The 27,700-nt window shown below is 44.0% G+C and overlaps 1 protein-coding gene across 2 annotated transcripts in view; it reads right to left on the minus strand.

Annotated features, from left to right (window-relative positions):
• Window positions 1–27,700, minus strand: part of LOC146193373 (MAM and LDL-receptor class A domain-containing protein 1-like) — a 241,331-nt gene that overhangs the window by 161,565 nt on the left and 52,066 nt on the right. For both annotated transcript variants that reach the window (XM_084602734.1, XM_084602733.1), the window contains exons 9-16: window positions 19,068–19,241; window positions 16,865–17,010; window positions 14,296–14,415; window positions 11,689–11,812; window positions 9,791–9,925; window positions 5,470–5,753; window positions 4,883–4,991; window positions 4,017–4,139 (exon numbers count right to left, since the gene is read on the minus strand). In XM_084602734.1, the coding sequence (XP_084458860.1) occupies window positions 4,017–4,139; window positions 4,883–4,991; window positions 5,470–5,753; window positions 9,791–9,925; window positions 11,689–11,812; window positions 14,296–14,415; window positions 16,865–17,010; window positions 19,068–19,241 (1,215 nt within the window). The remainder of the gene's footprint in view (window positions 1–4,016; window positions 4,140–4,882; window positions 4,992–5,469; window positions 5,754–9,790; window positions 9,926–11,688; window positions 11,813–14,295; window positions 14,416–16,864; window positions 17,011–19,067; window positions 19,242–27,700) is intronic.

Below are 27,700 nucleotides of genomic sequence, written 5' to 3' on the forward strand. Positions count from 1 at the left end.
CCTGAGCACTTTCACGGGGCGATGCCAACCAAGCTGACAACCAATGGGGAAAGGTCTGGCCTCAAGGCTGTGCCCACTTCGCTGCTGCAAGCATTACGGAAACGAGCTCAAAACTACCCTTGATTATTGTAGACTAATGTACTGTAAGCATGTTAATGACAGGACGTCTCGTGACGGGTAGTGGCGTCTTCAAAAGAACTGTTGGTGTGGGTGCGATGCTGATAGCGAAATATTACAATGCATTTTCCTTGCACTGCAGTAAGGTGAGCGTCTCACTACCCTATTGTCTTTCGTTATCTCCCGCTGAAACTTGAAACAATGCAAGAATCTTGACTTTAAAAGCACTGAACATTTAGCAATATGTAAGTCACCTACAGCTTCAGCATATCAATGGCCGGAGCACCGCAAAAATTAAGGCGGCTTCCTTACTCTAATTCAACTGCTGCATATCCTATGTAATGTTTCTGCGAAACATTATTTGATTCATATTCGCCCAGTGTACGGGTCCCGAGTAGATGTGTTCATGTGAACGTTTACGTTGGAGGGGGGGGGGGGTGAAATAAGCAGTTAAGTCTTGTTGGCTTTACTTCTGCCAGTTTCGGGGGTCCTATATATTTCGTTATTAATAGCCTAAGTTACATTAAAATTATTTTCAATTCTCCAAGAGAACTTTGATCTGAGCGCACGCACACAATACGCGAATAAAGGAGCTCACACTCCACAGGTTTAAGTGATTTATACGGCATCGTTAATGCAGTCGTGTAGTATGCTGTTGTCAAGCATGCGATCTAGTAGACTGGGCATGTCAATCATGTGCAGGAGTTTATGCGGGACCTTATATTTTGTGACTGGGTATTAAAAATTTCAAATGCAAATGAATGCTTCTGTTTAGTCAAAGGGTCGTCTTCGCTGCTTGTCGAATCTATGGGTGTCACGAGAAATAATCGCTGACATTCAACTGCGCAGAAGAAGCCCACTCTGAATAGCTGCAACAACTCATAGTGCACAGGGAGGCTCTGACGAACTGAAGAAGTGGGAATGCTTCTGACAAAAATCTCTTCGAGCGAGGTGAAAATTATAAAATGTAAACACGGAACCTAATGTGGACATAGATGACGCATTCCATCTTGATTATTCGAGCCTGACATCTATGGTCGAGTAAATACTGCTCAAACTATGAACTGCTCGCCAATGTGATCAAAAATAAAAAAGATCGACGCGATTGAAGTGCGATGGCAGCAGGGCTGAAATCCCGTCTAGAACGGGCATCATAAATAAGCAAACAGTCACCCGCAGAATCCCCGGCAAACCAAAATGATGGAGACGACGTCTTTCTGCGCGGTTGAATAATTACTACAGTTGAATAATTAGTAAATACTAACTAGCTATTCTTAAATATTTATTGGATTGAGAGGAAAAGTTCAATGCTAAGTTATAGATCTTCTCAAAAAACCGGTTGACGTTGTTTCCATCACGCTACGACTTACGCTGCCCTATTTATAGTCCTTCAAAAAATGCTGTCACGTGATCAGCTGTTTAAACATTCGCCAAGTGCGTACAACCAACTTAATCGTTTATAGCACGGCTCAAAAAAACAGATTTTGTTATCTCGGGCGCGGCTCGAGGTTTTAAAGTGACGAAACAATCACGAGAAAGTTTTTTTTTCTTTTTTTTTGCGCCAGGCGTCGTTTTCGGCTGGCAAAAATATCACTTTGCGTAAAAGCTAATTTCTACTATGTACTTGTTTTTTGAGATCTACAACTTTCAATTCACATGTTTTTCTCGAGCGAAAAATTAAAGAAATAGTTATTTAGTTTTTACGAATTAATCGACTGAAATGAACAAAAAATGCTGGGCGTTACCATAGGTGACTCTGAACAGCTTTGAATACTGTGCTAGGGCTAATCATATTTTTTTTTTAAATCTTGGTCCACGTTAGCTGGCGCACCCTATATAACGTTTAATATATTGTTTACAAAACAAATAACAAAATAAATAGCGCAAAAATTACCATTTTGATGCAAATATTGAAGGTACAGGTTTTTATAGCGGGCTTTGGAGCTTCGCTTCGCAGGGTTTCTACTTTTGAGATGCGACACTGCATGGATTGTGTGTGCAAAGTCTCAGAAGTAGCTTTATACTTTGAGACGAATATAACTGCACAGACATGTCATTTAATTAGAGTTTATTAGGCAATGCTGGTAATATGAACTTTTCCCCACAACACATTTATATTTCGCATCATCCTCTATGTGGAGTATCGGTGCATTGCACAAATCGCAGGTCCTAATTAGTTACGATTCACTATTTCATTGCGACTAAAATTCTGGTTTATGCTTTGGCATCAAATGATATTTGAAACTTATATCAACTACGATAGCACTAGACTAAGTCCATGTCTTAATTAGTTACTAGCCGCTAAAATTGTGAACAACTGAACTTTAGACTACAACGTGATGTCAAATATTGTTGAAAAGGTGTTCAGACATGGATTCTAAAATAAAACGTTAGCCCAAGCAGAAACTAGGTAAAACTGAGCATTAACCTAACTAACGTTCGTCTAACTTGGTTCAAACAACACGCTGCCGAAGCAAGACAGCAGGTCTAATGCTTACGCATTCGCAGCTCCTAAGGGAACTGAAGTTCCCCAGGTTGCTTTTATATCTTGTTCTTGGTTCCCCAGTATGCTCACAGTTTTTTTTTTAATTCCGAGTCCTGAGGGTTAATTATTTTATTAGTAACCATCTGCTATTTGGATTCGTCTTTTAACTTCAATTGGGAATTGCAAGCAGCTGCTAGTTACTACAGTTGTAGCTAGGCTGTACGCCCTACGTCACTTTGACATGGTAGTTCAAAATATTTAGTTTATTTTTTCTTATAGCCAAAGGATTGCATTTTATTCAGTATTTCAGACCTAAAATTTCTCCCGCAAGCGTCGTAGGCAGCCGAGCCTAGACGTATTGATGTTCAGATAATTTTAAGTCACAACCCTTTTAAACGGGCAAATATTTGTTTATCAACCCAAGGCTCCAATCGCTTATTCTTTTCCGGATTCAGATAGGTGACTCTGATTTGCCATACTCCCTACCCTGTTTGCAGAAGCAAAAGAAAAAATTGAAGAGTCTGCTCTTGAAACATGTTTGCTCCATCTAGCGTCGCAGTCCCGTAGGTGAGTTTATCACCATGCACGAAAATATAGTCGTGAATTTTATGCAGGGCAACAGGAGTGAAAAGGCAAGGGCACTAGAGCGAAGTTCCATTTTTCTGATAAGAGATGACATGATAGATTAAGTACACTTGTAAAAGCGAAATAGAGTTAATGAATTCTACGAACATCTTTTCATTAGCAATAAAGGAGGTATTTTAATATCCTGACCCTACTGATGGTCTTCACCATATGTGTCTAAATATTTGACCCCCTTCATGGGATCCCGTGAAGATTTCAGTACACATCAGGGGCTCCTATGTTAAGGTGGCTGCAAATATGAAGGCATGAGACTACAACAGACATATGTCGTTCGCTTATAGTCATATTTTTATTTGTTCTCATTGCGCACATCATTACGTGCTACCGTACGACAGTTGAGATAGTTTCGTCTATGGTAACTGGAAATATATCGTCACGAAGACTACGACAGGCGCGAATTCACATTAGTAGAAATACAGCCTGTGCTACTCCTCTTGACCAAGTTCGATTTTTTTAATGTGGCTTTTCGATTTGCCTACCTCGAAGTAGACGCATGAGATTATTAACCTTTAAGAGAGGCTCAGTTGCTCTGGATATGACACGTAACGTGACCTTGCCAATCTCGGCGCGTGTTGAGGGCCGTAAATCACCGTGTGTAAAAAATGGAACAATGATTTTGCTTCCGATCAACAAAGTGCGACAAAGGAAAGGAAATAGGCTTATGAAGTACCAATTTTCACCTCGCAGCAGTTTGAACAATGAATGGTATGATTGTATGACGCGTTATACAGTAATAATATGACGAAATATTCGCTTATAGTTTACTCACCGGAATTTAGCGGCCCAGAGCGTGCTTCCATGTAAGGTACTAAATAGACGTCGCTAATTATTTTTCGCTTCCATCCGTCAGTTGCAGCCCAGCCACAGAGGTCGAACTCAAAGTCGCAGTAGCCTGAAAAGCGTAAACGGATCAATAAACTGCAACCTAATCGAAATTCTAGCACGGAAAAAGATTGACAACCGAGTTAAGTATGCACATAAGGTCCAGGTTTATAGCTCTTTGTTCAATATGAGCGCTGTAGCCACAGCTTTCATTATGAAAAGTGTGCATACAAATTGAGCCTTCGAAATTAGCCATATACAAAGATCAGAGTGGACTCCGCCGGGGTGGCGCAGTGGTTACGGCGCTCGACTACTGTTCCCAAGGACGCGGGATCGATGGAAGCGAAAAGTTTTCCGATGGAAGCGAAAAGCAAGGCGCCCTTGCGCTGTGCGATGTCAGTGCGCGTTAAAGAAGCCCAGGTGGTCGAAATTTCCGGAGTCCTCCACTACGGCGTCTCTCATAGCCTGAGTTGCTTTGGGACGTTAAACCCAACAAACCAAACCAAACCAGATCAGAGTGGCTCATTCACAGCTGACCGGATTACAATGTATGTGAAATATATATTCGTGTCTGCCTGATGGGGTCAGATGTATATACTGAGATTTAGATACGCACTACTATGCGTGCATAACTCTCCGCAGAAAGTTCTCTCCTTAAGTGAATAAAAATGGCCTACACGAGCGCAGTTCATGAACGTGAATGGAGTACGCTTGGAAACTATTGCCTTCACAGTGACTTCACAGTATATAATATGACAGATCACAGATCATTTTGAACCGTCTCCTAAAAAGACTACAGCTAGGTAATATTACCTTGTCCGTCCGTGAGAACGTCACATACACCGGGAGTCAATTCTAGTGGTCCAAGAGCCAGTACTGCATCTTTCGTCAGAGAGCTTCTGGATTCCACCTCGAACTCGAGCTGCGAATTAAAAGAGACTCCTAGGGAAGCTATTTAAAATTTTATGCAATCGTAGAGCATGTGGCACTGAAATTATACCTCTGTGATCCTCTGTTACCTGACAACACAAACCATTCATTACCACAGTCCTAATACAAACCGAAAGAGTGTTGTGGCATTGAAAAAAATTAAAAAGTATGAAGTTGAGCATCAGCACTCCAGTGACTTGCATTTTTGTTTATTTCATCCTTATGCGCTCTGTTGGTTGATGGGAAGCAAGTATCAATTGTTTAAATTAAATGCATTTAGCTCTCTACTACTGCTCGTGAGTCTTCAGTAGAAGCTCTGAATCTGACGTACAGTTATGTTCTGTTGTGTTTAAGGTCTTGTCGCCTGACAGCATGTTTGGTCCTTGTGTTTAAGAGCGTCCTGCCTGCGTAGCCTTGTACCGAACTCTTACGAAAATGTCCTGAATCTAACCAAAAAATTGTGTATTTACCTGGTTGTGAGCACCGTTGAGAAAGACAGTCCTGCGTACGTTGTACCAGCGGTCAGCAGCAGTGCGGTCTCGATGCTGAAAGAGCAGTGACCACTGCCACACAAAGTCATCTGCAGGCTGCGATTTCTTGACGCCAAAGTACATCATTATCCGTCGTGCGCCAAACATGTGGTACCATGTTGAAAAGCAAACGGCTCCTTGCTCCGTATTCACGATGGGCGACGAGAGACGAAGCTTACTGCCAATGCTTGTCAACGAAGCTCCGGTTAAGTAGATCATGCCACCTGCAAGTTCGCACAGACGCAAGAACATGTACCATTCCAGATGACTATGACTATACAACAAGGGGCATTCCAATTAAAGTCGTCACTGCTGCTCTTTCATGGATTAAATGCTGCATTAACATTAAGAAAGCGTAATCTTTTCGAGGTAAACACCATTTTAACCGGGCGTAAAGGTTTAGAAATGAGTAAGTCACAAGCCTGTTTACGTCAATCACAATTTCTTCTGAGACCCACTCAATACGGCCAATGCCGCACACGTGGTGGGACCTTATCCTGTAGAACCGAGGACGCGATCTTCAAGCCCATTAACTGTTTGGCGTACTTCGTTATTAACATTGTCAAGCAGCGCCAAGCATGAAACTTGGAAATATTTATATAGGAAGGTATTTGGCCATTTAATTTGTTTTTATTCTACAGTGCCCAACTTTAAGCAGCGTCTTCTTCTTGAACATCAAAATGATGCTCCTGCTGACACCAGTTTGGCTATTTATAAATATTTATCCTTCGCCATTTTCGCAACTTCATGTGCTAAGAATACTCTTCGTCCTTTCATTTCGCTAGGTCGATACGCTATCCTCACTATATTATGCTTTTTGGAATATAATATCTAAGTTGCTGAGCCCTATAACCCTTAATTGACCAGATCTCGTAAGGCTGTTTTAATTACAAGGAAGTGTGTTGTGCGTTAGTTATGTCTTGGTGCAAAATTATTGGTAAGTGCATCTGTGGCTCTGGCTGCGTTCGCACAAGCAGCAGCAAACCACGTCAATGTTATTTAGGGCTAACAGTAGGAAAAATTTAAATTTCCTGCAATTTATCCTGAAGTACAGCGTGTATCGTGAGATTATTTGTAAATATAGTTTCAGGATTTTTCAACAAAGCAGTCCTGAAAGACAAGCATTTCAAAAGCCGTCTAACAGACGACGCGTGCACAAAGCGGCGTGTCGCGGAGTAGTGACAACGTACTGAATATGATGTAGGGACGGGCACTCGAGAACTGTCTTTAAGCCATGCACTCTCATTGTAAGTGAAAAGAATAGCAAAGGAGTGCAGTAAATGGATAGAATTTGAAATACGCAATGGCTGTCCTAGGTCTGCTACAGTGACAAATGTTTAATAATATCAGGGCATATTACATGGCCCGAACGCTATGTATCTGCTGGGCTCAGAACGCTCACGACGGAAAGCAGTATGCTAGTGTCGTGTGTTTGTAAAGTACCGCAAACATTGAGCAAAAACAAGTAATACCAATTCATGTTGAGTGGATTTCGGTCCCAGTGCTGTCGACGTTCGCGCCGCTCACATTAGAGACCTTTAGCTAAACGTTTTTTACGGCAAACGGATACACCAGAGGAGCGTCACGCGAGAAAAGAATTTTAGCTCGGCGGATCCGTCACCCGCTAGAGCGGATAAGGTTGGCGCTCTCTGTTTAGATCTCAGAGACACATCCGCGCAAGCTCGCGCGCCGTGTATGGCTCCGCTGCGGAGGGCTTCTCAGCAGGCGCAAAAATAGCTAGCAAACTCTCTCACCGTCTCAGCGCTCTACGCATGCGCAGTGGCTTAAATACACTCAGCTGAAATACACTCAGCCTATCCCAGCATGGCTGCTGGGATAGGCTTTGCTAAGCAGGCGAAAGCCGCCACAATCCTGAAACTACAGTTCTCGAGGTCCAGACAGACTATTCTCTTTTTTATGAGGTTCTTTGGTATTTCTAATGGATGCCCGTTCTTCTAATCTGGCTTAAAAAATTATGTATTGTGTGACCGATTCTTGAACTCTCCCTTCCCTTGCTAGTGTCATATTTTGTTTTTAGTACATCTTAATATACAATAAGAAGACGCTTCTTTCTCGCAGATAACAATTGATAACTACGCTACGATGCTTATCACATAGTTATACGTGCCCAATGTTTTAGTTTGATAATGCAATATTTTAAATGCAGTCTTCATCTGGGAGAGTATTCTTAAAACGGGGCAGGCATGGTAAAAAAGCACGAACGACAAACTATGGTCCCACTCTTTGCTGAACCGCTTAAATAAGTAAAAGTAGTCGCTTGAACACCACATGAACCGGCGAAACAGGCATGGCGTGGAATGCGTTTACTGGGTACTCTCTCTGGTCCTAAGTGACTGCTCAAAGTACCCCTTACGAGGAAGTTGTGTAACAAACACTTGTACCTCGCTTAGACCGACCTGTCGGGCATAAAGCTGGGGTTTAAAGAAAAGTGCTCAAATGAAATTGATGGCAACTCAGGGAGCAAAAACAAATTAAACCAATATGTGTGACGTTAAGCGACGGAACACAAATGACAGGATCAAGGAAAAGACGCGAGTTAATGACATTCTACACATAACGAAGAATAAGAGCTAAATCTGAGCAGAGCAATACGTGCTCTTTAGAAGATTCATTTTAAAAGCCTCATTAAATGAGAGCTGATGGAAACCCATTGGCCTGATGGGGATGGGAAGCTGTGCAAAGGGCGGGGAGATTGGGGAATTTTTGAGAATAAGGTGATCGTAGCTAACCAAAAACAAATTTCAAGGAAGGGCCATGGAAGGAGTGTTTTTTGTTAAAGTGGTGTTATGAAGCAGAATCGTGGTGGTGATGAGGTATTTTGGAAGGTGCGTGGACGCCTGTCGTCAGCCTCTGCTGTATCCCGTGACGGGAAGATGAATCTTCGCACAGCGGCGTGCACAAAAATGTTTACGCGTTCGCTACCCGTAAACGATGACAGAAAAGAAAAAATTGAATATAAAGTCTGCATCTGAAGTAGACTCCCTTAAGGGATTGTTTTACTCTCAGATAGGAAGCGGCCGAATAACTGGAACAAAGAAAATATAGTTCATCTCCAAAGGGGTAAATAGCGTACACCTAAAGTCTTGAACTCAAACTCGAGTCTTTTAAAAACTTAAGCAGCGCCTTCACTGCTTTCCTTCCTGATGAAGGTGTCGTCCAAGGACCCAAAATCTCAGCTTGTGTAAGAGGGCGAGGATCTAAGCGGCGGAGTGTAGCAGCCAAGAAGGCACGCGCACGCTCAAATTGAGGGCAGTCAACAAAGTATGCGCGAGATCGTTTCAACACATCCGCACTGCTCACACGTTACAGGGTCTGCCATTCCGATGAGATGGGAATCATCGTTTGTAAAAACGCCACTCATGGCCGCTGACGATACAACATTGTAACATCACAGCGGGGGAAGCCGAATGGTACCTCCAGTTCAAGTAACTGGTCAAAGGGGTGCGATCGGGACGTCTGGCCTCCAGGCGTAGACCATGCTTGTCTAGTCATGCTTCGGGCGATCAGTCGAAGGTGCCTTGCGGCATCGGCTCTTGTCACTGGTATTTCGCCAATGTTGGCTGTATCGTGAGCCGATCGAGTAGCACCGTCAGCTAAGTTGTTGCCGGCAATTCTACTATGGCCTGATATCCACTGGTGGATGATTTTGTGACCCTCTTGTAATGCCTGGTGGTGCAGATGTCGAACGTCCGCTACAAGTTACTCATGGTCGCAATGGCTCAAGACCGATTGAAGAAATTTTAAGGCTGGTTTAGAATCTGAGGACACAGCCCATTGTTTAGGAGTTTGTTAGAGGTATACTTTACAGCAGCACGAATTGCGTTCAGTTCTGCTGCAGTACAGGTAGTCTTATGCGAAATTAGATGGTAAATGTTTCCTTGTCTCGCAGGAGTAGCGACGATACAGGCAGAGTAGTAGCTAGGGGGGACCGAACTATTCGTATAGACGTGAATGCGGTTCCAATAGTAATTGTGTAGCAGGAACAGTGTCAGTTGCTGAAGGGCTGGTGTTGATATATTTGATTTCTTCGATATCCCTGGATATCCACGGTGGCAAATTTTACACGGTAACCGATACAGCCCTTTCTGCCGAAAGAGTGCCTTTGCCGGAATCCGGCATCGTGCCAGAGGTACCGGAAAAACGCGCGAGCTATATCGTCAACTCTAAGACGATATGTACACGTGTCGCAAGATTTTAGAAGTATTAGACAATGCTTTTAGTTCGTGCGGAAGCAACTTACCACTGACCACAGGTGGTTGGTAAGGACCAAGTGTGGAAGAAAACGCTGGTGCGAACTTCCAAGCCTTTGACGACACTGCTTCGGTAGACCAGTGGCACAAGTGTGAATTCTTGAAACTGCAGCTGAGGAGGTCCCCTGGACGTATATAAAAAAAGAACATGGTTTACATTCCTGGATAACACTGGTGAGTGGGAGAAAACAGTTCTTGTCGGATCGGTATGTTGTCTTGTGAAGGCTGCTTGTGAAGGCTGCCATCATAAGCATATAACAAAAAAAAAAACGAGGTCACTTTGGAGACTAAATAAATGAAAGACGAAAGCCTCAGTGCTGCATTCTGCTACGCACTGTTGCGCATGTAGCGATGATGCTGCTGCTAGTAAAGGCGAGCGACTACTCTTTCGCATTCTTTGAGTCCATTTATTTAGGGAATTGTGCTTGGCAGCCACGAGATATCGGTCCTTTTATCTTCGCAGTTGTTCTACGTTTACTCTTGTGTGGTTTATTTTACCGGGTGCGTGGCATTAATTACTAATAAAATAATTAATTAAGCGGCCGTCGATAATCCGTAATTGTTATTTATTTAGATATATTTAGTATTTCTAATAGATTAGAAATTAAAATTTGGCAATTAGTAATCAGTATTAAATTATTATGTTAGCCATTATTTAATAATTGATCATTGATTGGCATGTGTCTATATAAGGCACACATTCGCATATACTGTAGCGGCGCTCTGCGATTGGTCGAGACCTCCATGATGTCATCCCGTCTCGACCAATCAGAGCCATCGCAAAAGCGTGAAAATTTTGGCTGACGACAACGATGCGGCAATAAATGCTCTCGTTTTAAAAGGAAAAAAGGCATGCGCCCGATATGCTGGAAACGGGCTCCAGTCAAGTAATCTACCGACACCAAGAAAACCGCGCGCAAAAAAAAATTATAAGGTAATGATTCTTTGGCTGGTCTTGTTTCATTTTTTTTTTTGACCGCTATATTGGTCGATCTCAGAAGCTTAGGGAGCTAATTTTATTTCGAGTGGCCTAGATTAGTGAGGAAATTTCAGGAGAAACTCATGTTTAATGGCGACGGCATTCAATTTCGCAGTCTGTTATTGCCTATAAAAAGAGAAGCAGGTATCTCAGTTCTTAACTAGCCTATGCAATGATTTGTCTAACGCCCATAATGTTCCCCTTGCTTGTAAACCAGCTCTACAGTCCCTTTTGGGGAACCAAGGAAACAAATGCCATGGTATGCTTCAATATGGTTAAAAAGCTACACACCAATTTCAAGAATATTTAATAAATGAGTCGTTCGAAAAACTGCGTATAATCTGATATATTTAAACTTATTTTAGGTTTGCCTTACATTTGCCCGTCTTGCCTCAAAATATATGTAAAACTTTCTGAGCATCACCTAAAGCAGGTTAGAAAAATAATATTTTTTGCCGGCCTGTTATGCCTGATACAAAATCTACCAGCTGTCGTTAGAAACTTGTAATATAATGGGACCACATAAATATCGTACGAAATATGTTAATAGATAAGTTTTATCTATCGGTCAGTGCTCAATACCCTCATTGCCAGTTTAAGTGACTGCCCGTTGATTTATTTCTGTAATTTCAATATTTCAAGAATTCGCTATTTTATTATTGGTCTTGTTTTCTAAGCTGTAAGATAATCTGTACTCACTTCTGCGATGGTTCGTGCAAGTTTTTAAACACGTTTTTGTGCAGTCAAGGGCAGACCGGCTGTAATACGGATGCTTTTTTCCTTCATGTCCTCTGCTACCCAAAGCTTTAAGTGGCTGTCCAGGCTCTTTTGGACACTCGGATGGTTTGCTTTAAGATTTAAATGAGGTAATTTTTTTTAATGATGCAGTAAAAAAAGGGCAAAACTCACCAACAGGCAACGCAGCGGCACTTTTAGGTGAGGTTTCGCAGAAGTCGGTTTTGTTGACAGCAATGTCATCCAGAGCAACGTACGCTGGTGTCGAAGCCGGCCCGACAGTTGCTTGAAAAACAAGCTGCGAAAATTGTGCAGAAATATTGTTAGGCATGCGTTTCCAAATAGCGCCGCATATAAAAGTCCGCTCAATAAAAGGCAGAAAATGATATTAAGCAAAATGTGCATCCAGCCTTATCACACCACAGGTGTTTATGGGGCCCAAACACTACAGAGGTATCTCACATAACCTGGTGACAATTGATATGCAAGTGACACTTATAATTTGGCCCGACTGGCTTTAGCGTCCGTCGAGTTGACTTTTTTTCTGTGGGACAGGTACCGCTTTTAAAGTGAGGTGGTCAAATTCCTATATTAATAATATATGTTGGTCCAGTAATAAGACTTTTATTCATTTATTTCTCTTAGCCATCGGAGACAATATGACGGGGTGCTCAGGATCCGAATTGTCCCAATCCCTTGAAAATTGAATAAACGTCTTATTCCATTGCGTGGTGAATACCTGCAGTTACGGCGCATAGGCAGAAAGCTCGTTTCAAGAGAAGCAAGAATACGCGAGGTGATCCCTTGAGCGCTTTATTCTTTCTAAACAAGGAATGCACAAATTTTTTACTTTTTTGGCTGCATTGGGAAAACTTGTTGGACCGCACAAGTGCAGAAGCGTCTCGGGTATTGCTGCAATGCAATTGCGCACTTCAGCTGTTGCGGCGGTAAATTATTACCATTAGGTGAGAATTAAAACCATGTAAATGGCGGCAAAGAACACGAATCCATATTAAAATTAAGTGCAGTGAAAGGATGACAAAAGAACATAATAGCCATCATTGTTCAAGATAGTCGCGGGTACTTGGGTACCTTGTCGCGAATGGTTCTTGTAAGGTTAACATTTTCGCAGCCTACTTTGTGTTTCCGTCGAAAGGAACATTTTTATTCCTAGACTAGTGGCTTTAGCGAACGGATTATCTTAGGGTTCCTGTACAAATTATTTAATGGTAATATTTTTCAAGTATGTGAAACTTTTGGCCCAATGTGCATAGCTGATAATGATGGAGCACCAAAGTATCGAGGAATTTTAGGTATAGCATCCAAGTAGTTAATTCCAAAAGCATTTTTTGGAAGTTCCACAATATGGTTAAAATTTTGCGTCGAATATGTTTTCACTGCTTTCGCTGTACAGGGTCGTTCACTCTTAGGATGAACACGCAAGGAGGTCGTGCCTATATTCGAAGCGCAGTTGCACGCGAAACAACCGCAGTTCACAGCAAAGTAGAGCAGTATGAAGACGCGCACCTGTAGACGGCGCTTCGCTAAGGTTGACACATCGCTTCAGGCAGAGTCGAGTCAGACGACTGACGTTCTGAAGAGAACGGCCACATGCTCGTGTGTTGGCACTAAAAGTGGACGGCCTTGTACATATGATCAAATATGGTGGAAGCCGGGCTGCCCCGCTCTCTATATTGCGAACTAATAATTTCTGCGTCCATTATATGTCATGAACTATTTTGTTTGTGCGATGAATGTTTTGACAGTCATATAAAACAATGAAATCCGTGCTAGGTACAGCCCATATGCAGAATGAACAACGCTGAGTGTTCGCTTCGTAAACTATTTTGACGACAGCGTTCCGAATGGTGAAACTGATCGCAGCTGCAGAAAAAGGGCCTCTGCTCGTCAACGACAACTGAGAAAGATTGCCTCTATTGGTACCACCGAGTTTCTCAGTTGTTTTCTGGGCATCATAATCCTGGTAAGCAGTTTGAAGTCCACGCCAATATATTCGTGGTTGCTCCGCTGTACCGTATACGAAGGTGTTAAATCTCGTGATAAAATTGCACGTCAGTCCATTACGATATCAGTCCACCAGAAAATTACGAAATAACCGTAAGGCTGACAGTCATACGCACGAAGTTCTCCAATTTCTGCCTTCACCACGGTGTGTATACTCGCAAGTCATGGCACAGATATCTTGTGCGTCATTATGTAGAATCGTCATGGGAAGTAAAACTAATCAGTGACGACGCTCAAACCTGATTGTTGCACATGTGGCGCTGTCAGTGAGTCTTCAGAAAGCAACTGACACATGTTTAGTACGCGATCAAACTAATGGAACTCATTTCAATATCACCTGCCTTTTTGCCGCACTGCCAGAGGGGTTCAGATGAAAAATAGCGCAAAAGGAAGCCCATGTAGCGCCTAAGTTTCAGGGGTCAATTACATTTGCACTCTAGTGACAAGGCCAAAGTAAATAGATATAATTATAATGGAGTCAGGAACAAAATATTAATCTCTGCCTATTGTGTGGGACGTCATTATGGTTTGTTGCAAACATCCATTCATTATGGCTATGAAGAAAAGTCGTAGGATGGCAGCATCCCTATTATCGTTCCGAACAATGATGGCCAATGCATTTTCAGCGTAAGAAAGTAGGTTTCTGATTTTCGTATTGGCTTTTGTGAATCAGGCATTAAGTGAACACTGAAGTGAAAAACCATTCTTCCTTCCATAGCGACAGTGGTTCTTTTTACAGAGTGGTTGCTACCTTACCCTGCTGTCATGCGGGGCTGCAACGCGACCTTGAAGCCAGGTGGCAGGTCCATCACCACCACCTTGCGTCCACAGGGGCAAATGAAGACGGTTTCCCTGGACCGGGTCAAGAGCGCGAACCTGTGGCAGAGGGCCAGTGGATCACGGGATAAAAAGAGGTGCATTGCGTCCTTAGGAACCTCAGAAACCAGAACGCAACCAGAGCAACATGTATACCTTAGGAACAACTCTATCCTTGTCGACGAAAACGATAGACCACCTCCGTAGTGTTCTGCTACATTGCGAAGGAGGTTTGGTTCTGTAGTATGGTTGGCGCTAATATACATTCCCAGAAAATGAAATATGGCGGATATGTACGTCCGCACACTATTTGCTCCAACACCTATCTCGGAAGAAGCAGTACGTACCGACGTAATTCCTCTCTAGCACGAGCTCAAAGATGGGTTCAGTGAATTCTTATTCAAGATTGTCAAAACTTAGACACCTTCTTTCGTTAAACTTAAAAGACTGCATACTTTAGGGAGCTCCGATTACTGTACAGTGCGCACGACTAAAGAGGCACCTAATGCCTAGTCTGCATCTTAAAAAAGTCTGGCACAGTGAAAAGGAGAGGCTTATTAGGGAGATAACAAAAGCCGATAGGCAGAATTTCATCCAGCCTAGCAATACAACGGGATAAAGGGCTGATATGAGCGCGCGGGAACGTTTTCTACACAAGCCCTTAAAAACAAATGTGTGCCATGCTGTTAACTTTCCCTGGCTCATTATGCGTGCTTTGAGCGTTTCTTTACCAAAACGGGTTTTTTCGTTGACCCTTAATTCGCCTTTCTCAAAGGACCATAATATGATTGTTGAAACTGTTGTGGGTCGGAATTACCGCGCATTCAACGCAGTGGCGAATTAAATAGTAGCGTTTGTGGAACTCCATCACCTGCCTTGCAGAATATTGATCGGTGAGACGATGGACTTGTGCTGTGCATGTGAGCAGGCGCTTGCGCAGTTTAATAAAACAGTCGTTCAAGAAAATTGCTTAACATGTCTGGCTTGCTCACTACGAATTGGTCCGCAGGGTGGGAATGGGCTCTGCGCTTTAATTACGCCGTCCATAGGTTTTTAGCTCGTGATGCTGGAGAACTTCAGCCAGAGAAGGAACTAGGCGACTGTGATAACAGTGTTAGTGACGAAGGCCTTATATAATCGTCATGACCGGAATCCACTCTTTGCTGACCGTGCGCTGTTCATGCATGACAAGCAATTGGAAGATAATGTGCCTCCAGATAAGGAAAGGTGACATACACTGAGAACGTTTTCTCGTGTGCCTAAAAGCGCTTCTGTGATGGTTGATGAGCGCGTTAGACCTACAACTGTCGTCGTATATTAAAAGAAAGACAAGCTGTGGGCCTGTGCGGAAAGAAACGATTACGTGGACAACTCTGTCACAGGGTTGTGGTGACATAAGTCGCAAGTACCTTGAGGTTTCGATCAAACTGTTTTCAGATGCTACGTTACTAGAGCAACAGCAATTAAAGAAGAAACAGTGTTTAGAAGTTCTGATTTCGTTACTTACGCTGTAAAGAACTATCATTTTCATGCAACGCCATTGTGCTATTGGGTTTGAGCAAATGTTTTTGGCACAAGTGAAACAGCTGTCAATTATGACAAGTATTGAACACCATCAAGCACCAAGCAGTTTAAAACTCACTTATTTACCAAACCTGCCTCCAAATTATTGATAGTGATGCCATCTCGCATTTTTTTGCGAACTCTATACTCCACTTACCTGCATTACAATCAGGTAAATTTGTAATTATGTTTCAGGGACTGCAGAAAAGACCCTAACCGTCAAACGTAATTTGTCTTCGAATCAAAGCCAGATTACCTTTGCTGATTTATCTTGATATAATGGCGGTTTGATGCAGCCGTAATCAGATACTATGAATATGGGTCACCCTTCGAATTGCAATGTTTCTGCTTAGAAGTCTATATGGGCACCGATAAGAGTGTGAAGTTGTTCTTTCCTGATTTATAACCAGGCTATCACGAAAACGCTAAATTATACAGCTTATATTAGGTAAACAATGAGAATTGCAAGGTAATATTGTTAGCAACATTACCCGTTTTAAGAATGCATGGACAACATTGCAGTAGGTTCTAATGCGAACCTTTGATGCCACGCAAGAACGCCATGCACTTTTATCGGGCGATCATTGTGCTCATTTGCAGTTGTTTGTCATGAGAATAAATTTAATGTCAGAAGAAATGCTTTGGTGAAATACAACGTATTCTGCTACAAAACATTACTTGCTTTACAACAATCAACCTAACCAAAACGAACTTATAGATAAAATATTCTGGAGAGTCAACGCCGCGTGCATTTTTTTCAATATTCCTTCCTGGAGAATGTAATGACCGAGAACACTTCAAATCACATCATAATAAACAAGTAAAGCAATGATAATAAAGCTGAAAGAGGGCTGGTGTTCCTGTCTGCGTTGTTCTCTTCTGTTTGCCTTCGTTTTTGTGCGCTTTTTTTAGTATGAAGGGCTGGTGACATGAAGTGGCACCTTACCTTGAGATTGGTATCCCTGTGGCCAGAAATTGTGTACCAGAATACCACGCATTGTGTTATTCTGGTGTTCCAGCCGAGGCTCTCGCCAATAAGTTCAGCTTGTTCTCCATTTATTCTTTCAAAGTTGCTGACGAATATGTAAGTTCCTGTAAAAAGATAAGGCAAGAAGTCCTCTGTATTGCCCCGTAATGAACTGATAGCCGCGGAAGAGCTTGAAATTTGAAATACGTTAAGGGATACTGAATAATTTACTGCTGCTAAAGTGTTGGGCGTAAGCGGAAGTAGCGCTGATTTTAAAGCTTCAGGGTCTTACAGCCGTAATTTTGCGATGTGATATTGGCTTTGAGCTTTCTATGCAAATATCGTGCAATTATCGACATTCAAACGTAGCTCATCAATCTTTGCACGAACAAAGCCATACCATCTACAAATTTGAAGAATCATGCCGTAGCTAACGTCATCAATATTGTGATAATAAAGCAGCTGAAAGCGTCGACGAAAGAAACACCCAGTTGCTGTTGGAACGAGTGTTGGGCATTGCGAGAGGCATCGCCCATTTGCAGAAAGGAATAACTCAGGTGCCGATGACGAACTTCACTCAATAATGCCGGCACGTCAACAAGAACACGATGTTCGCTTTACTCATCGAGGTAGCTAATATGAATGATGTATTCACCCTTCCGGACTAACCCGAAATAGGCGACGAAGTAAACAACCGATTGAATTAAATGTTATTATGTCACAGTGTACGAGAAGAGCTCAGAGAAACAGAGACATAGCGTTTACGCGCCGAGCTCGCTAAAGCGATCCTAGACTACGGTCATACAAGCCACCGAAATTCAACGGAATACCATCCTTAGACCCACTTACTTCCTCAGCGTCCCAGCCAAGCGATTACCAGCATGATTCCCATAGACGTAGCCACCGAACAAGAAACTTAGGAAGCCATCCTATTATACGGAATATTCGTCTATAACACCGCTGTCCAGGAGACAACCAGGTCGACTCCGTGTGGCAGGAAGCAAACGACAACGCTCGACGCGATGCTGCAGTACGTGACCGAGGAGAACAATGCCGACTTGGCGCTTACCTCCACCGTGCAAAGGAAACACGGCAACTCGCCTGGCTGTGTTTTAATACGTTCTATTGTCGGGCCCCGGTGCTTTTCTGGTATTAAAGCACTGCTGCCCGATGGTGGAACTACACAACGAAAAGACGCAGAGTAAAATCCGGGAGACCAAGTCAGGGTCTGGACGCCATTCGCTGTCGCAGAATCGGGCAAGTTATTACACCGATACTTTTGTCCATACAAAAAACTGTGAAGAATCAGACAACTAGACTACGAGATCACTCCCGAAGGCTCGACAGCATCCAAGCGGTGACACGCCCCTCCCTCCCCCCCCCCCCCCCCCCCCCCCGAAATTGTGAATGTTGTTCTTCGTAGCGTTGTTGCGTGCGCTAAACCTCCTTGCTGCTGAACAGTGAAATACTATTGTTTGCTTTCAACCTCGGTGTCTATTTTTGGGAACATCGCGGTGATGATTTTTAAGGTATGGGTAATGCCGAGAACCCATGCTACTGCTGGTAGCCACTTGCGTGCTGTCATATATCACTTCGCGGGCGCTACACAAAAAGATTTTGTGATTTGTTTATTTGGGCTCAGTGTCGCCGAGACGTGCTTTATCATTTTTTTTTCGCGGAAGAAGGGTCGAGGTCTATCTCGAATGATTTCATCTGCTCGCGTCAATTTCCACAATGTTCCAGCTTGTCCTAGCCACCTTTTGCGGCTTTATCTAGGTGTTTCTTGATGGCCTTAAACTGAGCGCTGCCGAATGCAGCGGGCATTACTAGTTCTATGACCAGCGGATGCTTTTGTAACTATCGCCGTCGTATAGTTACTTAGTCTATTTTCGGGGGCTAAACAGCCCAGTAAGGGGGTTTCAGTGCTGCACCTCTCGGTTAGTATGTCGGCTGCGGCATTGTCGACACCACGTGATAATTTCTCAGTATTGAACTTTCATCATACTTCAACAATCTCCATAGAGTAAAGCTACCAGGTGCGCGTTTGAAAAGAGAGACTGTTTTCTTATTCATCCGCGGCCATGGACAAAAAGGCACATTCTAGCATCTAGACGTCTTCGTCAATGAGAAGACACGGTGCTTTTTAAAGGGCTATAATGTTTCGTCGTACATACGAGCTTACCTGTGTCATTACCGAAGGTGTGGTCTCGGCGCGGCTTCAGTATTGTAGATTTCACGCTTCCCCCTGCGAGCATCCAGGACAACTTGTTGACTTTTGGCCTCTTACCTCTGACATTAACCCAATTCTGCCAAGAGCACCAGCCATCTTCGAAATCACAGTGTCGATCATCTTTCTCTGAAAAATGCCACAAAAATCATGATTTCAATGTGGCAGTACAAAGCGTAAATTTGTGTTTCCACACTAACTGAAAACCATGAGCAGAAGAAAAAAAGTTCTGGTTTTGGTAAAGGAACTATTTTGAACAAATAAAAGCATGCACAAAATCGTTATTCATGGAAGAAATTATTTCTGTTCCTGTATTCAGTGCTCTAAACTGGGCGGCTGCGACAAACAGAACACTGAACATACATGTCCGCAAGCTGTTTGCTTATCACGGCTCACGAACATTGACAAACGATTAAAGAAACCGTCTCAGTCCCAGCTGGAAATCATTCTTCGTTATTCTGCTCAACTATTATAACTCAGATGATACTTTGTATTATGGCAAGCAATTGTGAAACTACGTCCAACTATAAAACATTGTTTAGGCGCTTGTCCGAAGCCGGCTAGACCAGCATTTAAAAACTGTAGCGTGTACAACAGCATGCGCTGAGTTGAAGAAGTGGCCTCATGTCGTTCGATTAGAAGAGGCTGAAATTGTCGGGCGGACCGTCTCTGGGTGCTCTGGATCTGCTGTCCTGTGCCTCCTGGATTACCCCCTATAAACCCTTCTAGTTACAGGCTCAAAAGGCTACGTGACACTGATGGAGGTGCAGCCTTGAACCCCATGTCTCAGGCCTCTCGATGGCGCTCATCAAGTCCGACAGGCTTCCGCTCGTGTTTACACCTGTTCATCACTGCAGCCGACGCCTCCGAGGCTAGGCGCCGGAATTTGATTCTCTACCTGAACCGGCGCCATCTGACCAGAAGTTCGCGATTTCTGCAATAACCCAGGCAAGCCAACATTATTTGCTGCTTCAGCTGCCTCGTGCGCCCACCAGTTTCCTTGTCTTTACTGGGGAAGATGTAGACGACTGGATCGACCAGTTCAAGCGAATGGCGCAATTCAATCAGTGGAGCCCTGCTCAAAAGCTGCGCAATGTCTATTTCGCCCTTGAGGGGAGCGCTAAAACGGGATAAGAGAATAGATAAACCAGTCTTCAAAGCTGGGATTGCTTTCGCCAGCCGCTGCGGGATACTTTTGCCAGCCATGACCGCCGTTGATGGCGCACGCCGCCTCCTAGAAGCTCGTGTGCAACTACCTAACGAGAGCGTGGCCATGTTCGCTGAGGATGTGACCCGTCTTTATCGCCGGGCTGATCCCGACATGACGGAATCAGTGAAGTTGCGTTACCTGATGCACAGCGTAAAAGAACCCCTTTTCGCTGGTCTGGTTCGCAGTCCACCCCAAACCATCGCCGACTTCAATAATGAAGCTACCCTCATTGAGCGAGCCCTGCAGCAACGATGCCGGCGCACTGAGTCTGCCTGTAGTCAGCCCTTCAGCAATGCGCGATTCTGATCCGGAGGTAGTTCCCGAGGAGCTCCTTAAATTTAATCTTGGATCGCCTAATCCGACTGCCGCTGCTGTCACCGAAGCCATGCGTGAAAATACGTCAAACATTTTCATCGCCTTAGTCGCTGTGGCAGCCACGTTCTATGAACTACGCAGCGGCTCTTCGTCGGCCTGCAGTGCCTACTGCGCAACAGCTTCTTTTCGAATCCCCGCTGCCGCCCGCTCTGCAGCCACAGTCCTGCCAGTCTTCCTATCAGCCGCCATCCCAGTAGAGCCCGTCATGCAGCCGCCCGTTCCTCAGTCACTATTCTACCAGCCTTCCTAGGAGCCGGCATGCCAGCAAAGCCCCGTCAAGCAGCCACCGGTTCACAAGGCAGACGCCTGGTGCACTCTTCGCCAATGCACGCTCTGCTACCACTGCGGAGAACCCGGCCACCTGTACCGCCGTTGTCCATACCATGAACTCGGTCTTCGAGATTTTTCTAGTGATTCCCCGCGTCTCAGCACTGCGAACGCCCTCCAGAAATCGAAGAATATTTAGCAACCCGTGCAACCGCTTCGAGCGAACGTACACAGTCTTCTCTCGTGCGCTACTCGTCACCCAGCCACCATGAATTTGCTGATGTGCCGAAGTGCCGGTCGCCAAGCCCACGCCGGGAAATGGAAGGCGGCGACCTAAGGGGGGGGGGGGGGGGGGAGCAGGTTGCTGATGAACGGAATAGATGTCCAGAAGACCCCCCGTGACGATTCAGCCAAATACTGTGGCTACAATGCCGCCGCCGCCGCTGCATGAACCCGAAACTCCGAATCCCACTCATGCCGCACGTTGTTAGCGCCAACCTTCCTGTTCTCGTCGACGGACGCCCAGTGACCGCTTTGCTAAACACAGGAGTAGACTTTTCAATAATAGCAAGAATTTCGCGGATCGGCACTCCAAGGGGAAAACTGAGTGGCTAGGGCCGCAAAATCGTACTGCTGGCTGTCACCTTATGACACCGACTGGACGGGGCACTGCCCGAGTAACCATCGCCAATTCAGCCTTTGTAGCCGTTTTTGTTATCCTGCCGCACTGCTGCAGGGACCTCATACTTGGTATGGACCTTTTACGTGAGCATGGGACCATTATTAATGTTCTTCGCCATACTGTAAAGTCTTCAACGCCTGAAACAACGACCGCTGACAGCGTGTGCAACAACATACGCTGACTTGAGGAACAAGAAGTGGCCCACGTCGTTCAATTAGAAGAAGCTGAAGTTGGGGTGCCGACCGTCTTTGGGTGCTCTGGGCCTGCTCTCCTGTGCTTCTGGATTACCCTCCAATAAACCTTCTAGATACGAGCTCAAAAGGCTACGAAACAATATGATGAACTAACTCGAAGATGTGGGCGGAGCCCACGGAGGTGTGAACAAATCAGCTTTAACGTCGGCAGTGATTGATGTGGTTTTAGACTTTTGTAATTTGTGTTTGAAGTAAATTTTTTTTCTTACAACTGACGAGCATAAGAAGCCGAGATATACGCTTCACTACTTCGCTTATATTTCATTATTACCGTAACTTCCAGTCACTCAGATTTAGACAAAATATACGAATAAAATATGCGGCGAATGGTGGTGGCCGGAGCGCGCGCTGCTCCGGCTGCGAAGCTGGTTACGAGGGGAAGCGGCGACGACGACACAAAACATAGGAACACGCGCCAAAGAGCTGCGCTCTAAAACGATCCTGATAACGAAGATAAACACTCTTTTGTTCATATGCTCAAGGGAAATCTTAGCCTCATTCACAACCGGAGATCGCTATCTCTGTGTCCGGCAACCAGCAGCGCCTATAAATATATCTCTCTTCGATTGCCATATACGGCCCCGCATAATAGCGCTGGATCTAATTGCTGGTCTGTGGAGCTGCCCTGGCGAACGCAAGCAATGGATTTTGAGGGTAGTGGATGCATTGTTTTGTGAACTATGGATTTAAGGCCCGCCTATTAATTTCAGCGTACCATGTCTGATTTGAACAAAAATAAGTACTTTCGATCTTTTACAGTTTTTGTTTGTTCCCCGAGAACTGCGAATATATGAACTGCGAAATGCTAGAGGATGGCCAATTTGTCGATGACTCGGTCCTGCCTTGTGGGGCTATTGTAGGGGGATGAATGTGTCTTCCCCGCTCATTTGCGGCTGACTGTTCAATGCGCCGACCCCACCCTGTGATTGCGCGCTAGCGAGCGCACGCCTACAACGGCGAGCATTGCTCTTAGGCACAAAGGAACAGCGCATGCTGACACCAAACACGCTTTTAATTCTGCAGTGATAACACGCCAGCTAGCAAAAATTAAAGAACACAGCAAAATTTACATTAGAGTAATGTGAAAGCACGGATGCTGCTGCTGGTTGCTTCCGGTTGCTTCTGGTTGCTTAATGTACTTCTTGTTTACCGATTTTAGTCTTTGGTACTTTCAAATTGCGTGCAAATCCTTTCCTATGCCGTTTTTCGCCTCTACTTCCGGTTGCGTGACGTCCCATCTTTTACGTCACCCTAATTGACTGCCTTAATTCACTATTTTAGTCTTTGGTACTTTCAAATTGCGCGCCAATCCTTTCATATGCCCTTTTTTGGCTCGACTTCAGCTTGCGTGACGCCACATCCTTGACGTCATCCTAATTGAATGATTTATTTAATTACTTTAGTATTTCATATATTCAAATGTGGCGCCAAGCCATTGGTTAATGCGAGCATTTTCGCCTCTACTTTTACATTTTTGCTTCTAATTAAGGACCTATATAATTACCTCTCTGGCCAAATTATTTTTTGCACACTACATTACGTCATCCTCTATCGACTGGCACTACTCATTAGCCTCTACCACTTCTCAATTACTCACAACTGCTGCGTAGAACTTTAACATGTTTTGCCTGTAAATAATTACCTGGCTAACTTATTGGCCTAATTATTTTGTTGGCAACAACACTACGTCACCTTCTGTTGATTGACGCCACTCAATAACCTCTACCACTTCTCAGTTACTCACAACTGCAGCCGACACAATTTTGCAGACGTGGTTTGCGGACGCGGCCTGCCGACGCTGTCTGCGGACAGAAATCTGTGAGCATAGCGAAGTAATGTTCTCGCATTAATAAAGCGCGCAAAAGAATCTAGGTCGTCCAACTCATCAGCAAAGTTACGGGCGAATATTCGCCCACGCAAGGGCCGAGGTCGGATAGGCAAGCTGGCGGGAAGTCCCGCAATGATTCGCCTCACCGGTGACTGTGTATTTCCGCGATTATGTGTCAACTCGCGTCCAGTTTCCGATGCCGAAACCCCCTTACTTACCAGCGTGCGCAGTGACGAAGTCATGGGTGGCGATCGTGCTGCCTCGCTGCTGGCGCGATCTCTCAATAGTTAATGTTAACGCTGGATGGATAGATGGATGGAATATTGGAGCGTCCCCTTTGAAACGGGGTGGTAGCAGTAAATATCATGCTCATTTTTCTCCCTCTATCTTAATTATTGTTTTCTTTTAGTTAACTATACCATTATTCAATTTATTGAATTTTTGTTTCTACATTACTAACATTAAACCACTTTTCTGTTTTTAAGCCGCAATCCTCCAGTCGTTTTTTGCTAGCTACCACCGCCAGTTTATTTACCCGGCCAATGGTATCCCTAAACCCTAGAGCTTCAGGAAGAGTGACTGCGCCTGCATCGACTTCCGGATGGATACTATAACATTCGAGTATAATATGGTCATTTGTTTCACTCGCGTTACCACATACAGCACATGCGTCATCTTTAATGTTAAATTTCTTTTTCTAGCTGCGTGTTCTAAGGAACCCTGATCAAGCTTCAAAAAGTAGGGCGCTGCCTCTTGAGTTATCAAAGAAAGCTTCCTTCCTGATCTGCCTTTTCTGTTTCTTTTCCATCGAATTTATCCAATTTTTACCTTCTGTGTTTTTCACCTGTTGCTTAACGCTCTTAACTGCTTCGCCCTTGTGAGCAGCATACTTACTGGTTAGTTTACCAGTTCTTTTCCTCCATTGTGAGTCAACGCTTCTTAGGCATAGGTATTCAAATATTTTAGCTGCCCATCAATTACTGTCCAATTTTTTCAGGCGTTCCTCATATAATATTGTACACTGAGCTTCCCGTACTTTGAAATAGGGGCAGCCCATATCTCCCTGTACCGCCTCATGTGTGGGTTTGCCGTAGGCACTTAGTGCTAATCGTCCTACGGCTCTCTGATTTATTTCTAATGCCGACTGTACCTCTGATTTTAGGCACAAAACCGCATTTCCGATAGTAAGCTAGGGCACCATAATTCCTTTCCAAATGCTCCTCAAAACCTCATACCTGTTGTATCCCCACAATGCCCTATGCTTCATTATGACGGCATATCTTCGCCCTTGGGACTTAAGTGATTGCTCATGCTTCCCAATGTATGCCAATCCTTCGTTTAACCATACTCTGAGATATTTATATTCTGCTGCTCTGGGTATTCCCTGGCCTTGTATTTTAAGACGCTGATCAGTTGAGCCGTTGAAAATTGTCAGACCCGACTTAACTGCGCCAAAACGGGAGTAGAGCGTCCCCTTCGTCTCCGCAATACTTAATTAGGGTTTGCAATTCTTCCTAACTCTCAGCTAGCAGCACAATATCGTCTGCATACAACAAACCGGGGAGGCGCTGCTCTACCGCCTTTCTACCTACTCTATATGGCAGGTTAGAACCTAGGTTACTTTCTTGTATCCTCCGTTCCAGTTTTATTATATATAGCATGAACAGCAGCGGTGATAGAGGACAACCTTGTCTCAATCCTTTGCATACCTTGACAGCTTCCGTACTTCTTATCCCTTACCATGTAATTTCTGCTATGTTGTCTCGGTATATTTTCTGTAGTAACTCTGTTATCTCATAACCCATACCTTGTTGTTTTGATATGTTCCACGGGAGTTCCCTGTTTACGTTGTCGTACGCCCCGTTTATGTCCAGGAAGGCCAAATACAAAGGTCTATTTTCCACCCTGGATATTTCGATGCATTGGGTAAGCACGAACAGGCTATCATCTAAGCGCCGACCATTTCTAAAGCCGTTCTGAAGCTCTCCAAGTATCTTGTTACTTTCTACCCATGCTTGTACCTTTAATTTCACCGTATTCATGGCTAACCTGTATATAACATGTTATGGTAATCGGTATAAGATTTTATGTGCATCCTTTCTCCTTTACTTTTATAAATCAAATTCATTTTACTCTCCCGCCAACGGTCCGGAATTTGTTTATTCGTTATGCCCTTACGAAAATGGGTTTTGAGTTTCTGGTTTGGCCTTACTGTTTTCTTAATGAGTGCAAAAGAACTCAACAGGCATTCAATACCTTCTGTGTTTTAGCAACAGCTTTAAACCAGATTTTCAATTGACATTTCACATTATTTTTTCTTGTTTTAAAAATCAAAGGCCTTTTCTGTGAACTGCTAATGTGTAAACACAGAATGTGAAAAGTCAACGGAAAGTATGATGTGTATTTTCTCGGTAATTGCGACCAGCCCTTGAGAGAACACGGTGTGTTTCAACTGGAAACACAGTGCAAATTGAAACGCAGTGCAATTGAAACGCAGTGCAACGATCATTACATGTGCATTACTATTACTGTTTGATGATTTTGGAGGACGTAAACATAATTAATGAGGAACAACATAATTTTAAAATCGTTTAATGAATGCTACATGCCCTTGCATTACTACTGGACAGGAAGGTGGCCTGAAACGATTGAATTCAAAACTAAGCATTAAATTGATCATTTGACAGGAATGTGCGTTTACATTTACTTACACACATGCTATGTTAGTAATCACTCAGAAGGAGACAAGAACGAGAGTAGTTTACCAAGTGCGTGGGCCCATGAGTGAAAAAAAAAAAACAAAAAAGAACACTACAGCGATTGTAATGCATGATATTTTGCGTGTTTCTCAAGCTTTTGAGTTCCTTCTTGCTCTGCGTATAGATTAGCCGAGCCCTCGGTCATCGCATCGTTCCGCAAAATTTTTACATACGAATAAGATTTAGTTACAAGCAAAATAGTGTCGTCGCTGCTGCGCTTGCCGGTATTGAAGCTTGGTCGCACTTTTTTCCTTGAAGGCTTGTGCCACAGCTCCGTGTTCAGCGAAAATTACGCCCACGGTAGCAGAACACCACCGAACATCCGGCGCTGGTAAATTTGCCATGCCAAACTCGACATGCTAAAATGATTCCAGTGCCCTAAATAGTGCGCATAGTATCCAGAACATTTTCTGCAAGTCGTGGGAGCAGGCAGCAAGTTTCAATGGCGAAGAAGTTGTAATTGTTAGAGCGGCAGCAATGGGGGGCCTGTACACTTCAAAACATGCTTCGAAACATGGTCCAAATCTTATAATTGCGATCATGGCGTAATAAGCAAAAAAGGTTTGTGCAGGCTCAGTTTCCGGCCTGGCCGAGTGGTTAGCGTTGATTGCTATGGAGGTAGACGTACCGAGTTCGAAGCACGCTAGTGCTGCAGTTATTGTTTTGCCTAGCTTTTATTATTTCCTTTTTTTAGCTTTTTTTAAATGTAGTTGAGGTGCTTCGTTACTTTTTAGCTTGTACTTTTTATCTGAGGCGCTATTTTTTTTCTCTTTGAGCGACCAGTGCGGCGCGTGAGAGTATGCCGCGTCCCAGTACGAACTGTCTCCAGCGTCATACTCGGCCCATAATCAGGTATGCCACGTGTGCTGGGACCCAGCGGCACTGGTTTTTATTACCTCAGCCCGCCAGCTTTGTGCTTAATTATGGCCCTAGGCGAGACTGTACGCTGCCTTTCAAAAAAAAAAAAAAACATTTATCGCCAAACCAGCCAAACTGCCTTTCGAAACCGAAAGTTCCTCTCGTAAAAAGAAGCCAGAAAAGCCACCGATAAGTCAATCCGATCCGATCCGAAGGCGCCAGCGGCAAAAAATTGCGACGGCGCCATGCTGCCTTTGTTGTCATGCGGTGTGATTGTGAACGCTATTTCCTCACGCTGCGCTGCTTTTTTGTTCTGTGGTTCTTGGAATGGGCCGCAGAATTGATATTTGACATG

Source organism: Amblyomma maculatum, chromosome 4 (genome assembly GCF_055883805.1).
Source record: "Amblyomma maculatum isolate TAMU_Amacu chromosome 4, ASM5588380v1, whole genome shotgun sequence".
NCBI classification, from domain to species: Eukaryota; Metazoa; Arthropoda; class Arachnida; order Ixodida; family Ixodidae; genus Amblyomma; species Amblyomma maculatum.